Here is a 14,126-nt window from a genome sequence, read left to right as displayed (position 1 = left end):
AGTTTTGAACATCTGCAGAAGTCTGTATGTAGAAGCAGTTCCTTCCCAGATTCATAAGTCAGAATACCAATTTGCGCAAATTCTGTTTAGGGAGAAATCTAAACCTGAAGTTCATTATCATTTGATTATTACAGGAGTAGGCAGCTTTCAGACTTAATTGGAACTGTTTCCTTTTTGAATCATGTGCAAATGGTTCAGGAAAGTGAAAAAGTAATTTTGTAGCCAAAGTTTACAAACTTTGCAGATTTGTAAAACAAAGGCAAACTGCAATAAGGTTGTAAACACAGTTGTAGTTTTACTGAACAATCACTCTGCTTAACATAATTGTGATAGCTAAATAAGGACTACCTACCTGTACGGAATTTTAAAAAATGAGATACCTCTGGGAACACTTTTAAACCAGGAGTGTGTTTTCAGTGTCACAACTGGCAGCAAAAGCTACGCAGAAACGAACCTAATTAGTACTTGGAGTGCCAGAATTGCCATTAAGGGAAAAACGTGTAAAAATCACTTCTATACCATGGCAAAGGAAACTAGATGGATAGATCCATAAGTTGAGGATATGAAGGAAATTATCAGAACCATAATTATTACAGATTGTTTTCCCACAAGTTCATATTTTTCCCTCCCCACAAGTGGTGGAGGAATTTGGGAAGGAAAAGAACAATTTTTATTTTTTGTTAAATCATTAAATGTCAGAAGACTTTGCTGCAAATTCTGCCTATAATGGGCTACACGATTGACTTGAAATTCTTGTAGGTTTTTTTAGTGGACAAAGCAGCGTAACTAAAAAGCATTACAACAACCGGTCAAGCAAAAATAGTCTTTATTCAAATTTAATGGAAACAGGGGTCACTGTACTTTTGCAAGATGGGGAAAAATAAAAAATATAAAACAAGGATATTGTCACAATACCAGAATGTGGAGCTCTACTTTTTTGTTTCTTCCCTTCCTATCGTTTACTGTAGGTATCTATTTTCCTGACTGTGCTATTCACATACTCTGCAAGTCCAAAATATGAAACAAACGAACAAAAAAAAAGGTATTATGAAATTTAAGACTTTGCACTTTTCACTAAATGGCATACATCAAGGGGCATCAATTTAAGGGCAAATTTTTGAAATTACCATACCTACCTAGGAGTCATCATTCCAATCTTAGAAGCCCATCAATGCAATGCTCCTTCTCTATGGCTGTTCTGGAAATCTAGGATGATGCACCGTACTTGGAAGTCCTCGGTCTCTAGTACCAGAACGTGCAACAGAGAGGGAGCATTGGACCAAACACTTACAAACACACCATTGGGAGGGAGGGTTATTAAAAATGTACAGCAGTGACATGTGTTCTACTCCAATCACTTGTGCTACAACTACCAAACATGTACAAAAGACTTCTCATAGAGCTCTAAATGTGGGTTGCAGCAAGTTTAGGATCTGGAACGAGATCGCGACCTAGATCGAGAATGCGACCTAGAAGCAGATCTCGATCTAGACTTCGACTGGGATCTTGTTTTTGAAACTGATTTGGATCTGGAGCGAGATTTTGACTTGACATTTTTAGACTTGGAATTTGATCTGGATCTTGATCTACAACTGGTGTCCATTTCCTCACCCTCACTTTTGGCGTCTTTTGGGTCAGGTTCTGTTTTTATACGCTCCTTTTCCTTGGATTGAGACCGAGACCTAGATCTAGACCTGGACCTAGACCTGGACCGCTCTTGATCTTCTCTCTTTTTCTTTTTGCTACTAGATTTGCTTTCACGTTTATTTCTTCTCTTGTTTCTCTCGTTTCTGCTGTGACTCCTGCTCCTGCTCCTGCTGGCCTCCCTGCTCCTCTTCCTACCTTTTCTTTTGTCCTTGCTCTTGCTACGACTCCTACTCCTGCTCCTTTCTTTGCTCCTGCTCCTTTCTTTGCTCCTGCTCCTTTCTTTGCTCCTGCTCCTTTCTTTGCTCCTGCTCCTTTCTTTGCTCCTGCTCCTTTCTTTGCTCCTGCTCCTTTCTTTGCTCCTGCTCCTTTCTTTGCTCCTACTCCTTTCTTTACTCCTGCTCCTTTCTTTACTCCTGCTCCTTCCCTTGCTGACACTCTTCTCTCTCTCTTTACTCCGACTGCCCCTTACGCTTCTCCTTTCCTCCCTTTCTACCCTCTCTTTACTGCCACTCCTACTGCGGCTTTTACTCTTACTCTTTTCCTTGCTGGGGCTTCTGCTTTTTGCTTGATGGTCACCATCATTTTGAACTAAATCCTGTGGTTTGTCTTTACTTTTACTTCGAGATTTCTCAACACTTCTACTGCGGCTCCTGCTTTTATCATCTTTACTTGGACTCCGGCTTTTTTCCTTTTGGCCTCTGCTATGACTTTTGCTCCGACTGCGACTCTTGCTTCTGGAATGAGATCTAGACCTGGTAGTCAAAAAGGGGGGAGGAGAAAAGTAGAACGTTTTACAGGTAGTGCCAAATCTTTATCTGTTTCAGACAGTTCAAATTTCAGATCGTGAATATGCCAACTACTTAAACAACACTTCTTAAATTTTCACAATTAGGATTTCAATGATATTCTAAATGCTTAATAACCCCTTGCACCCCCACTGTGTAAAGGCATATAACTGTTATAAATGTTAATTTAATACTATATAATGTCCCTGAAGAGCAGTTATTACAACACTGGCAATTTTTTTTAGAATGCATGTTACTGAAGCAGAAGCTTAAATTATGTCCACTATTAATTAAATTTTACTGTACCTGGATCGTGATCTGCTCTTTGAATGGCTGCTTTTACTACTGCCACTATGACTCCTGCTTTTACGGGAATGTCTGCTTCGAGAGCGAGACCTAGAAATAATACAATCGTGTCACAGTTGTTAAGTCACCAAGGGCGGTCAAGGGAATCAGCTGAGCATGGCACAGAAATCCCCTTTCAAGCTGCATAACACAGTACAACAGAAGGCACTATCTCTCTAAAGCATTTCTGAGACAGCATAGTTCTGTCTATATATTATTAAGAAATCTAAAAGGTTTTTTTTTTGCAAATAGGGCTCTATAAAGTCTTCTAATGTCAGAGATAAGATTAGTTTCATTAAGAGGAAAACAAAAGGCAGCTTTGATAAAGATGTAAATAGATGAAATTAAAAAGAATGCAATTGTGGTCAGAGGGATCACTAGAATAAGAAAGCAGGAGGAAATAACTTGTTTAGATAATAATTTAATTACAGCTCAAACTACAAAGACATGAGGCTTTTCCAACAGTTTTATGTTGCAGCGAAAGATCCAATCTGTTATTTTATTTGCTTTTTTATCTTCAAGAAAAGTTGTTCATTATTTAAGAGACAGTTTCCATGCTTTTAGTGAAAACCATTTTTGTACCCTCAAATATTTCTGCATCACCTGAACCCTTCACTATAAGTGAAGTATAATATACCACTTCAACTGATATACTATGGAGATAAAAGCTGCTCAGTACTACTTAAGTGCATGTGAAGAGAACTCTTGAACAAAACTCAAATCATTGATCAGCCTAGCTATTATTCTTTGCAATAACCGGTAATAACTTTCCAGGCTATTTTTCAAAATTTGATCTAAACATGCCAGGATGATCTTGTGACATTTTACAACCTAAATATATGTTCCACCATAGAGATACTGCCATTCTTATGTTGGATCCAGCTTGATTCTAGCTTGCACCATATTTATATATTTGTAAATGTATTTATTTATTGGATTTATATGCCGCCCCTCTTTTACTTTTAAATAAAAAGTAAAAAATATCAACATTTTCAATATAGTAAAATGGTGCTTCAAAACATAGTTCTTCAGTTTCATCAAGTTTCAGGTTTCATACAGAGATCCTCAATTCATATACTTTTCCCATATAAATGCCATTATCTGCTTCTCCGTGGAACAGTTTTACAAGCAATGCTTCTGGGAAAGGATCACATATCCCTTTCTTCAGACAGGTGATTTATCTGGTCCCTCAAATGAAAAGGCTATGGTTTGCCTCAAAGGCAAATGGAGGCTGTAGATATAGATTTCATATGTGTAAACATGATTGTCCTTGTTGCTCAACAATATAATGCCAAGTCTTAATTTGGTATTATTTGCGAACCACATCTCTATTTTTTTATCACCAGCACAACTTATTATGACAATTTTAGTTCTTTTAACACTTCACTGCATAATCTCCTGTTATTTTTAATTAACTATTCCGAACTATTGCCCTAGTAAGCATATCATGAACAAACGTACCTTGAATGAGTGCGACTTCTGGAGTAAGAACGCCGGCGCCTGGACCCAGGCCTGTCTTCCACTAGTCTTATCTTTCTACCATTAACTTCTGTCCCATCCAGTTTTTCAAGGGCTCTTTTCATGTCTGAATAAGATTTGAATTCAATCACACCTTCATTTTTTCTCCCCTTGTGTGCGTCAGCATATGTCACTTCACCTGCCTGACGCATATAATCCTAAGAACAGATACAGGGTTCAGTATCTTTGACTAACTCTGATACCGCTACAAAGGAAAAAATGAGACACATATACAAGCACACCTGGTCATGTCCTGATATGCACATGCAGTATCTGTATGTCTAAAATGAATTACTGATTTATTGATCAGGATTTTTCCATTTACCATATTTTTCGGACTATCAGACACACCAAAATTTTAAAGAGGTAAGTAAGAAAAAAAAGTTTGTCCTCTCCACTCCCAGGAGCACTCTGCAAGACTCCCAAATCCTCTGCGTGTCCTCTTTTTTTGCAAAAATGGGGCCATTTTTAACCTCCCCCAGCAGCACTTTGCAGGCCTCCCAAATCCTATGTGCACCCTGTTTTTCACATGTTTTTGTGGGGTACACAGAAGGTTTGGAAAGCTTGCAGAGTGCTCCTGGGGGCTGGAGGAAGACAAAAATGTTTCATTTTCCACTCTTTTTTTTTTTTGGAAAAATAAGGTGCGCCGAGGGTTTGGGAGGCCTGCTCCTCGAGGCTGTGGAACGCAAAAATGCCCCAATTTTTGCAAAGAATAGCCTGTTTTTCCCCCCACAAAAAAGTGGGTGTTTTTTTGCCTTTCCCCAGCCACCAAGAGCACTGCAGGCCTCCCAAACGCTCTGCACCCCCCCTTTTTTTTTGCAAAAAACAGGCCCACTTTTCACAAAATGGGGACAGGGTTTCGGGAGCCCAAATAATGCTGTATTTGGTGTATAAGACCAAACACACCAACATTTCCACCCTCTTTTTTAGGGGAGAAAAAGATGCATCTTATACTCGGAAAAATGTGGTATGTATCTCTATCTACCTTTCAAATTCTAGGTGTTGTAGATAATTGCTAATTTTATCTTAAATATCAATTCCCTTACATTTCTGGGCATCATTTTTGTAGAATTTTAAAAAGCAATGGAATAGGATAAGAAATCAATTGGGGTGGGGGCAAAAAATGAGGTACTTATAAAGGCTGGAGTTTGCAAGGTGGAAACAAGATCCCAAGGACTAGACAATACCATTGGGTACACCGTTACAATAAAGAGAAATGCATTGTAAGCAACCCAAAAGAGCTCTTGATTTATTACTTGAAGAGGCAGAAAAGTACACACATACATAGCTAGTTTTTTAGAGTTTCTTTGTCTGAGGGCTACATTGTGTCTGCAATAAAGATATTTATCTCCTCCAGGAAAGTACAAATAGTCCTTGACTTACAACTGTTTTTTTAGGTAATGTTCAAAGTTACAATGGCACTGAAAAATATGATATATATGACTATTTTTCATACTTCGACCGTCGTAGTATATGAATGGTCATGTGGTTAAAATTCAGATGTTTGCAGAGTTCTGGGTCCATGTGGTCACCCATTTTGACTTTCTGACAAGCAAACTCAGGGAAGCCAGATCCACTTAACAACTGTGTTACTAACTTAACTGCAGTGATTCATTTAACAACCGTGGCAAGAATGGTTGTAAAATGAAACGACATTCACTTAACAATTGTCTCACTTAGCAACAGAAAATTTGGGCTCTATTGTGGTTGTAAGTTAAGGACTACTCGTACTTGAGAACGGTTTGAATCCTTAGAGATAAAGAATTATTCCAGTGACCTGTATGTAACCATAACAAGCAGATTAGCCAATTCAAATGCCCCAATGAACAGTGATCCAATCATAAAAAGAAGAGCAAGCCACTGCAACAAGTTTCCCAAAGAGACAGTTGCTCTTAGCTTTTCTGAATAGCTTCTAAAAAATCAAGGTCATGCGTGAGATTTGATATAAAGACTTCTGTTGATTTGGAAGCATTTCTCTGTACTTAATAGGTAATGTAATATAGCTAATAAAAAAGCATAGGCAGTGAACACTTTATGCTCAAGATCACAAGTGTGCTTAGTATACTGCATTAAGATTTCAAATAAAAACTATAAAGAACTTCTTTGCGAAACAAATATCTATTTCATTTGGTATGGATCATACAGCAAGAATTAAGACTATCACTAGACCATAACTGGCAGAAGCCCAGACACCACTTACCTTCAAATCCTGCCAACTGCAACGGCTTGACAGATTTTCAACGATCAATCTGTATTCAGTACGGGTCGGAGGCCCATACTTATCTCTTCCACTTCTTCTATAACCATATCCACCTTGAGATGTGATAAGCAAATGCAGTACTTTAGCTAATATAGTGGAGTTAGGAATTAAACCTACATTTCCCCGCCCCCCCTCCAAACAATGAAAGAACTGGCCTATCCAAAAATTATGTTAACAATTTCGCACCCCCACCCCAGCCTAAACTACATTCTCCTTGCTTTAAATGTTATACCAATAGAGCCAGCCAGAAATCTATAAACATATTTCTAGAATATTACTGCACAATAAGACTTTATTTTAAATTAACTACTAATATTGAACATGCATCTATAGTTACATTTTTTTTTTTTTAAAATAACATTTTTTGAAAACAAAACAACCAAATCACTATAGTCAGTTACTAATGTTACTTACATTGATTTAAAGTTTTCTGAATATCTGACATGAATAATGGTTTTCAGGCACCTATTTCAGATTAATCACATCTCTTTCTAACCCTTGGGGTCCTCACCACCCAGGTCTAATGGGAAAAAGTTGCGGTCGTCACATGGCTTCCTTTTGGTCAGCCAAGGGCCACAAAGGTCAAAGAGCCACTCATGGAAAGGCAACCCAGGGTCAGCAAATGGAACAGGCAGTCATCTTAGCCTCAAAGGACTCTTAATTGAAACATTGAGGTCTTAGTTAAGTCTATGTTAAACAAATATTTACATTACAAGTAAACCATTTAAATATTTACAAAAGTAAAGTAACAAAAATTAAATCTCATTTATTTAATTACTTTTTAAAAGTTAATACAAATTAACATCCAGATATTACTTTAATAGAAACCACAGCACTCAAAGTTTACATTAAAAAAATACAGTTTTTAAAAAATATATTCTATTTTAAATAGAAAGAAGAGTCACTGATGCAATGATATGTAGTGCTTACTGCGTCCAGAACCATAACTGCTGTCGCGCCGAGGGCCTCGAGCATGCTCAACAATTACACGCTCCCCACAAAGATCTTTGCCGTTTAGTTCATAAACAGCATCGTCTGCATCCCGCACATCATCAAACTCAACAAAGCCATACCTGGAAAAGAGAAGAGACTACTCCAGAATAAAATATTTCACCAATTACCTCACCGTCGGCTGACAGTAGGAACTATTGTGAAACTTAGGGAATGTGGGAGATAGGTATTTCAGAAAGCATCTTCCTCCAAACAAAAACTAAGCCTGTTGATGGCAACAAAGGCTTTTCCTTTGTTGCCATTAACAGGATGATGTAACTATTTTAAAAATGTACAAAGCATAAAGTAGGTTATGGCAGCAGGTACTAATAGCTTAAGAAATCACAAAGAAATAAATTGCTCTCTGTTATTAAGGCTTTTATAACTTTTTCTTTTAAAAAGACAAAAACATCAGTTATCTGAAGCATATTACAGACAGGAAGACAACCACACAACATAACAATATAATTAGGAGGCTGGTAACCTTACAGAAGCCAATCTGGCTCTTTTGAAATTTTCTGCTACAAGTGGACCATAGGAAAATTCTGTAAAGGATCTTCCTGCATTTAGGGAGATCCTGGGCAACTGGCATTGCTTAAAGGCTAGTAGTTACCAAAGAAACAAAAGATGCCCTTTAGGCTGTTGTGAAGAGCTTCTGGATATAAATTCTTACCTGACTATCTGATAAGTAAGGAATTGTTACATGGATGCTGTTTTCAAATATGAGAAAAGGAAGGGAAGAACAAAAGAAGCAAACTGAGGCAATTTCAGAAAAAAACCCCATTCTGCCTTCCACATGCTTTCTTCTATTTCCCCAAAGCAGAAGCAAAAAAATTAGCAGAATTCTTTAAAAAAGGGCCTTAAACATAACCGTCATCTCTTTTTAAATTAGTGATATATTTTCCAAATGTTTAAGTCAACCATTAAAAAAAAATTAGAATGTTTAATGAAAGGAAACCTTTTGCATTAATATTTCACTACTGTTTTTTAAAAAAACCTCTAGACTATTTCATAATGTCCAAATATGCTCTTAGTCTTTAATGTTAAGTCATAATGTTTTTGTTTATAGACATTGGGTAGCATATGGTGAAACAGATTGTAGCATTTTCTAGAATTAGATGATTCAGATTACCAAAATCTGTAATTTTGGTTGCAAAAAGTTAAAACATTTATTATTTTGAGTTTGTAATCTTCTTCATGTTTAATTGGGAGAAAACTGGTTTTCAATATCTAATTTCTATATATCTATATAAATCTGTCTTATATAAGGAATAACTAACATCTTTTCATCTTTTACAAGTGTTTGTGCTAAAAAGAACCAGCTCAACTAAAGAAACCCATGCAAGATTAAGTCACGTATAATTACCGTAACTTATCCTGGAACATTTATCCCAATGTGGCAATGATTTCCTGGTCAACCAGCTACTGTAGGGAATTATTGATGCCTGCTTACTGTTGCACCAATATTACTTATCAATTTCACAGTGCTCCTTTACAGAAGAAATATTTCAACTATATAATTGTTTTTGTAAACTTGTCATTTTTATGAAATGATTTAAAATGTGTATGTATATTTATATGAGAATACCTAGTCCTAGAGTAATTTAAATAGTATGTCAAATAAGCACCCCTACCACTGCTCTATAAATCATTGTTAGAATTCTGTTATGAAATAATTATTGTTAAAAGGAATGAAGCCTACTCCCTTTAAACATGAGGTAATATGTTCTGTAAAAATGCAATGGGACTGGTTTTAAACACATATGTATTTCACTGTACTATTTTACAATGTATTTACAAATACATGTTATTAAATTTGTTTAAATCCAACAATAAATAAAGACAGCATAGAATATTTTTTCTAAGCAACCATTATTTTCCTGATCCAACTCAAAAATGTCAAGCACTATTATAATTATGTATTAGAATGGCCACTAATTAGTCATAGAGAATCCGTTATTCAAATATTCCAGATTTAATATCTAACATCTCCAGTTAAACCAAAAAAGACTTAAATTAGATTAATGGTCCATGCAAAATGTTTACCCATTGTACAAAATGCCACATCAAAATTGGTTTGCCTAATCTTGGTTTGGCATGTTGCTGAATTGAACCAGTGTGGTTTGTAAACCATAGTTTGTGGCTTACCATATTGTGGTGGATCTGGCTGTTAGATATACAATAAGCCATGGTCAATCATAGCTTATGATTGATCATGCATGAACCCAGAAAGTACGCGGCAGCTTCCAGTACTGCTCGTTCATTAAGAAAAGGGCTTCATCCAGGACCCACTTCCAGCTCCAGGTCTTCCCTCAGGAAAGAAGACATTTCATTTTGTCCTATGATAAGACTTTTGAGGTGAAAGCAAGAGAGCCAGCTTGGTGTATTGGTGAAGGTGCTGACCTACAGCCTGTGAGTTCTAGGCCTCCCTTTGGCATGAAAGTTGGCTGAGTGACTTTGGGCCAGTCACTCTCTCACACACAGCCCAACCCACCACACAAGGCTGTTGTGGGGAAAATAGAAGGCAGAGGTATTATGCTTGCCTCTGCCAGTTAAACATCTGTTTGTTTTTTAAGGTGGGATAAAACATGTAATAACAACATCCAAGCTTTGGGCAGGTGTAACAGTTAAAGGAGAGCAAGTTTGATGCAGTGGTTAAGGCATCAGGCTAGAAACTTTGGATATCATTTATGTCAAGTCCAGCCTTTAGCAAGGAGCTAGCTACATGATTATCGGTTGGGTCCCTCTGTCTCAGCCCTAGATGGCAAACTACTTCTGAAAAACCATGCCAGGAAAACTGACTGAACAAGTCCAGACATCCAGGAGTGAAAGACTTACTCGAAGGCACCCCCCTCTCAAAACACAACAATGCCAAATATAGGTAGTCCTTGATTTATAGCAGTTCATTTAGGGACTGTTTGAAGTTATAACCGCACTGAAAAAAGTGACTTAGGGCCACTGTTCACATCTACCTCCTTTGCAGCATCCCAACGGTCACACGATCAAAATACAGACGCTTATGGCAACTGACTCATACTTATGACAGTTGCAGTGTCCTGGAGTCACACGAACCCCTTTTTGTGACCTTCTGACCAGCAAAGTCAACGGGGGAAGCCACATTTCATTTAACAACCTATGCTACTAACTTAACAAACTGCTGTGATTCACTTAACAACTACAGCAAGGAAAGTCATCAAACGGGATGACTTAACACACATTTCACTTAGCAACTGCAATGTTGGGCGCCACTGTCAAGGACTACCTGTAGCAAAGATTCTGGGGTGAAGAAACGCAGGTTCAAGTCTATATAGGAAAAAAAAACCCTCAGAGAAGGTGACTTTGGGTCAGTCGACCCACTTCTCAGTTCGGGGAATGAAAGCTTTTGCTCCTGCATAAAAGGTGGGCTAGAAATCCAGGAAAAAGCCATTGGATGACTCTCCCATCCCCAATTAGAGAGGTTTCCAAGCCTGCCTTAACCCGGAAAGGAGCACCCAAGTTTCCCTCCAACAGCACTGCAAGGTCCACAACACAGGTCAAACACAGAATTTGGCCCAGGAGTGACTTCAAGGCTTCCCCCACCCATCCACCCAGGAGGATCTCGGAGAAAGATCCTTTCCAAAGCACCAGAAGGTCAGACAAGGAGCAACGGATGGAAGCTGACCAAGGAGCGATTCAACCTGGAAATAAGGAAGGCCTTTCTGCTGGGGAGAGCGATCAACCAGTGGAACGGCTTGCAAGCGGAGGTTGTGAACGCTCTAACACTTTGAAGACTTTTCAAAGGGAAATTGGACTGCCGTTTGTCTAGAGTGGCATAGGGTCTCCTGCACCAGCAAGGAGTTGCACTAGATCAGCGTTTCCCAACCGGTGTGCCGCGGCACACTAGTGTGCCGCGAGACACCACCAGGTGTGCCGCGGCTCCTGCCCGATGCCGCGGTTTCTGGCGCTCTCCTGCTGGGCCCCAAAGAAGGAAGGCAGGAAGGAGAGCTTCATTCTTCGCGCCTTTTTCCCGCCTTCCTTCTTTGGGGCCCAGCAGGAGAGCGCCAGAAACCGCGGCATCGAGCAGGAACTGGGAGGTCGGAGGCACTGGCACGGCAGCGCCCTGCCCAGCTGGAGTTTCCCTGTCGTCATCGGCACACCTGGCCGTGTCGTCGTCGGCAAGTGTCCTTTGGGGCCCGGCGGGAGGGCACTGGCGGTGGGAGCGCTGCAGCGGCGCAGGCAGTCGCGGGGAGATGGCGGGGTGGCGGCTGCAGTGGCCCCGGGCACCGTTCCCTGTAGGCTTTTCCAGGGGCGCGCAGGGAGCCGCGGCCACCCGCCCACCTGCCGGATTTCCCTCCGCGCGGCTGGGGAGGTGGATTCGCCGCCCCCGCCAGCCCGATCTCCCTCCAGTGGCTGGTGACGCAGATCTACTGCCCTCGCCAGCCTGATCTCCCTCCGTGGGGGGGTGGGGGGCGAAGAACCGACGACCGGGGGCTGTCCGTCCGTGTTGGGTGGTGCAGGGCAGGCACAGGCAGCCCCAGGGGAGAACAAGGGAGGGAGAGAAAGGAAAGAGAGAGAAAGGGAGGGAGAGAAAATTGAATGAAGGAGGGAGAGAAAGAAAGAGTAAGAAGTAGAAAGGATAGAGAAAAAGGAAGAGAAAGGGAGGGGAAGAAAGGAAAGAGGGAGGAAGGGGGGAGAGAAAGAAGATATGAAGGAGGGAGAAAAAGAAAGAGAGATAGGAAGGAAAGAGGGAGAGAAAGGAATGAGAGAGAAAGGGAGGGAGAGAAAGGGAATGAAAGAGGGAGAAGGGGTGAGAGATAGAAAGGATAGACAGAAAGGAAGAGAAAGGAAAGAGAGAAAGGGAGGGAGAGGAAGGAAAGAGAGATGAGAGAGGAAGGAGGAGACAGAGAGGAAGGAAGGGAGAAAGAAAGAGGGATGGAGAGAGAAAGGAAGGAAGAGAGAGAAAGAGGGAGGGAGAGAGAAATAGAGCGAAAGGGAGGAAGATAGATTTTTGTTGTCCAAACTTTTTTTAGCGCCCCCTCCCCTCCATGTTCCCCAGGATTTTGAAAATATGAAAAATGTGCCGCGGCTCCAAAAAGGTTGGGAAACACTGCACTAGATGACCTACAAGATCCCTTCCAACTCTAATAAAATAAATAAATTAAATAAATAAATAAATAAATAACTACATACATAAATAAATAAAAATAAACTAAACTTTCAAAGGGAGATTGGACTGCCAGTTTGTCTAGAGTGGCATAGGGTCTCCTGCACCACCAGAGGGTTGGACTAAATGACCTACAAAGTCCCTTCGAACTCTAACAAAACAATAAAATAAAGGCAAAAGGATCGCGGGGGGAGGGGGGAGAGCGGGGGGGGGCGAAGAGAGGGAGAGCGAGGCGTGCGCGGGAAAAGGACAGAGAAAGGGCGCGCATGCGCCTTAAAGGACAGGCAGGCCGCACTGACAGGAAGAAACGCGGGATGAAAAGGCCGAGTCCGGCTTAGGCCCCAGAGAGGCCCTGCCGGGCAAACGGGCAGAGGCGGGAGGGAGGAGATCTAAAAGCCGCCTCACCCGTTCTTCAGATCCACTTCGAGGATTTTCCCGTAGCCTTTAAAGAAGCGCTCCACGTCCCGCTCTCGGGCCTGGTAGCTAAGGCGCCCGATATAGACGCGAGGCATGTCCCCCGCCAAAGAAGGACCAGCGCGGGAATCCCGCGCCGGGGACGACGGTGGCGGCGTTGCACGCGCTGGGCTCCACGCGGGGGCGGCCGGGTATGAGGAAGGGGGGGCAGCGGCCGCGGCGGCGATTATTTTTATTTCGCCCCCCTCCCTCTCGCTGCCTCTCCGCTAGCGTAGGACACGCACGCAAGGGCGTGCGCGGTAACGTAAGCACGTCACGTGACGTCGCACGCCGCGGCGGCGCTTTCGAAGGTGGTCAGGCTCCTTCCGGCACGCGGCGGCGACGGCTCTTAAAGGAGCCGCGCGCCTTTTAACCCTCAGAGATGCTTTCTGTGGGCACTTGCTTCCCAGTGTTGGATTGTTTCGTGCCTGCCGTCAAGGTACATTGTAGGTGGGATGGACTACAACATCACTCTACTAAATCAGTGTTTCCAAACCTTGAAAACTTGAAGATATCTGGACTTCAACTCCCAGAATTCCCCAGCCAGCATTCACTGGCTGGGGAATTCTGGGACTTGAAGTCCAAATATCTTCAAGTTGCAAAGATTGGGAGACACTGTACTAAACAAATAATTCCCTCAACAGTCAAACTTTTTACTAAGTCTGCACTACTATTTCTACTAGTTTTTTTCTCATCATTCCTGTCACCCTTTTCCTCCCACTTAGGACTGTATGATTGTAACTTGTTGCTTTTATCCTTAAGATTTTTATTAATATTGATTGTTTCCTCATTCCTTATTTGACCCCTATGACAACCATTAAGTATTGTACTTCATGATGCTTGACAAATGTTTCTTTTTCTTTTATGTACACTGAGAGCATTTGCACCAAAAACAAATTCCTTGTGTGTCCAATCACACTTGGGCAATAAAACATTCTATTCTATTCTATTGTCATTAAATTTCTATACTGCCCTTCTCGAGGTG

The 14,126-nt window shown here is 41.1% G+C and overlaps 1 protein-coding gene across 2 annotated transcripts; it reads right to left on the bottom strand.

Annotated features, from left to right (window-relative positions):
• Positions 1 to 809: 809 nt before the first annotated feature.
• On the bottom strand, positions 810 to 13,421 carry SRSF4 (serine and arginine rich splicing factor 4). Of its 2 annotated transcripts, XM_070764202.1 has the most exons (6): positions 13,094 to 13,421; positions 7,486 to 7,628; positions 6,496 to 6,608; positions 4,239 to 4,453; positions 2,739 to 2,828; positions 810 to 2,399 (listed from the first exon to the last, which is right to left on the bottom strand). In XM_070764202.1, the coding sequence occupies exons 1-6, from the start codon at positions 13,198 to 13,200 to the stop codon at positions 1,427 to 1,429; spliced, it is 1,641 nt and encodes a 546-aa protein (XP_070620303.1). In that variant the 5' UTR covers positions 13,201 to 13,421; the 3' UTR covers positions 810 to 1,426. The 2 variants fall into 2 exon arrangements, with proteins under 2 accessions (XP_070620303.1, XP_070620305.1); XM_070764204.1 differs by lacking the exons at positions 7,486 to 7,628; positions 13,094 to 13,421 and adding an exon at positions 6,970 to 7,211.
• Positions 13,422 to 14,126: the final 705 nt, after the last annotated feature.

The sequence above is a fragment of the Erythrolamprus reginae genome, chromosome 11 (genome assembly GCF_031021105.1).
Source record: "Erythrolamprus reginae isolate rEryReg1 chromosome 11, rEryReg1.hap1, whole genome shotgun sequence".
NCBI classification, from domain to species: Eukaryota; Metazoa; Chordata; class Lepidosauria; order Squamata; family Dipsadidae; genus Erythrolamprus; species Erythrolamprus reginae.
This window is presented reverse-complemented; position numbering and strand designations above follow the sequence as displayed.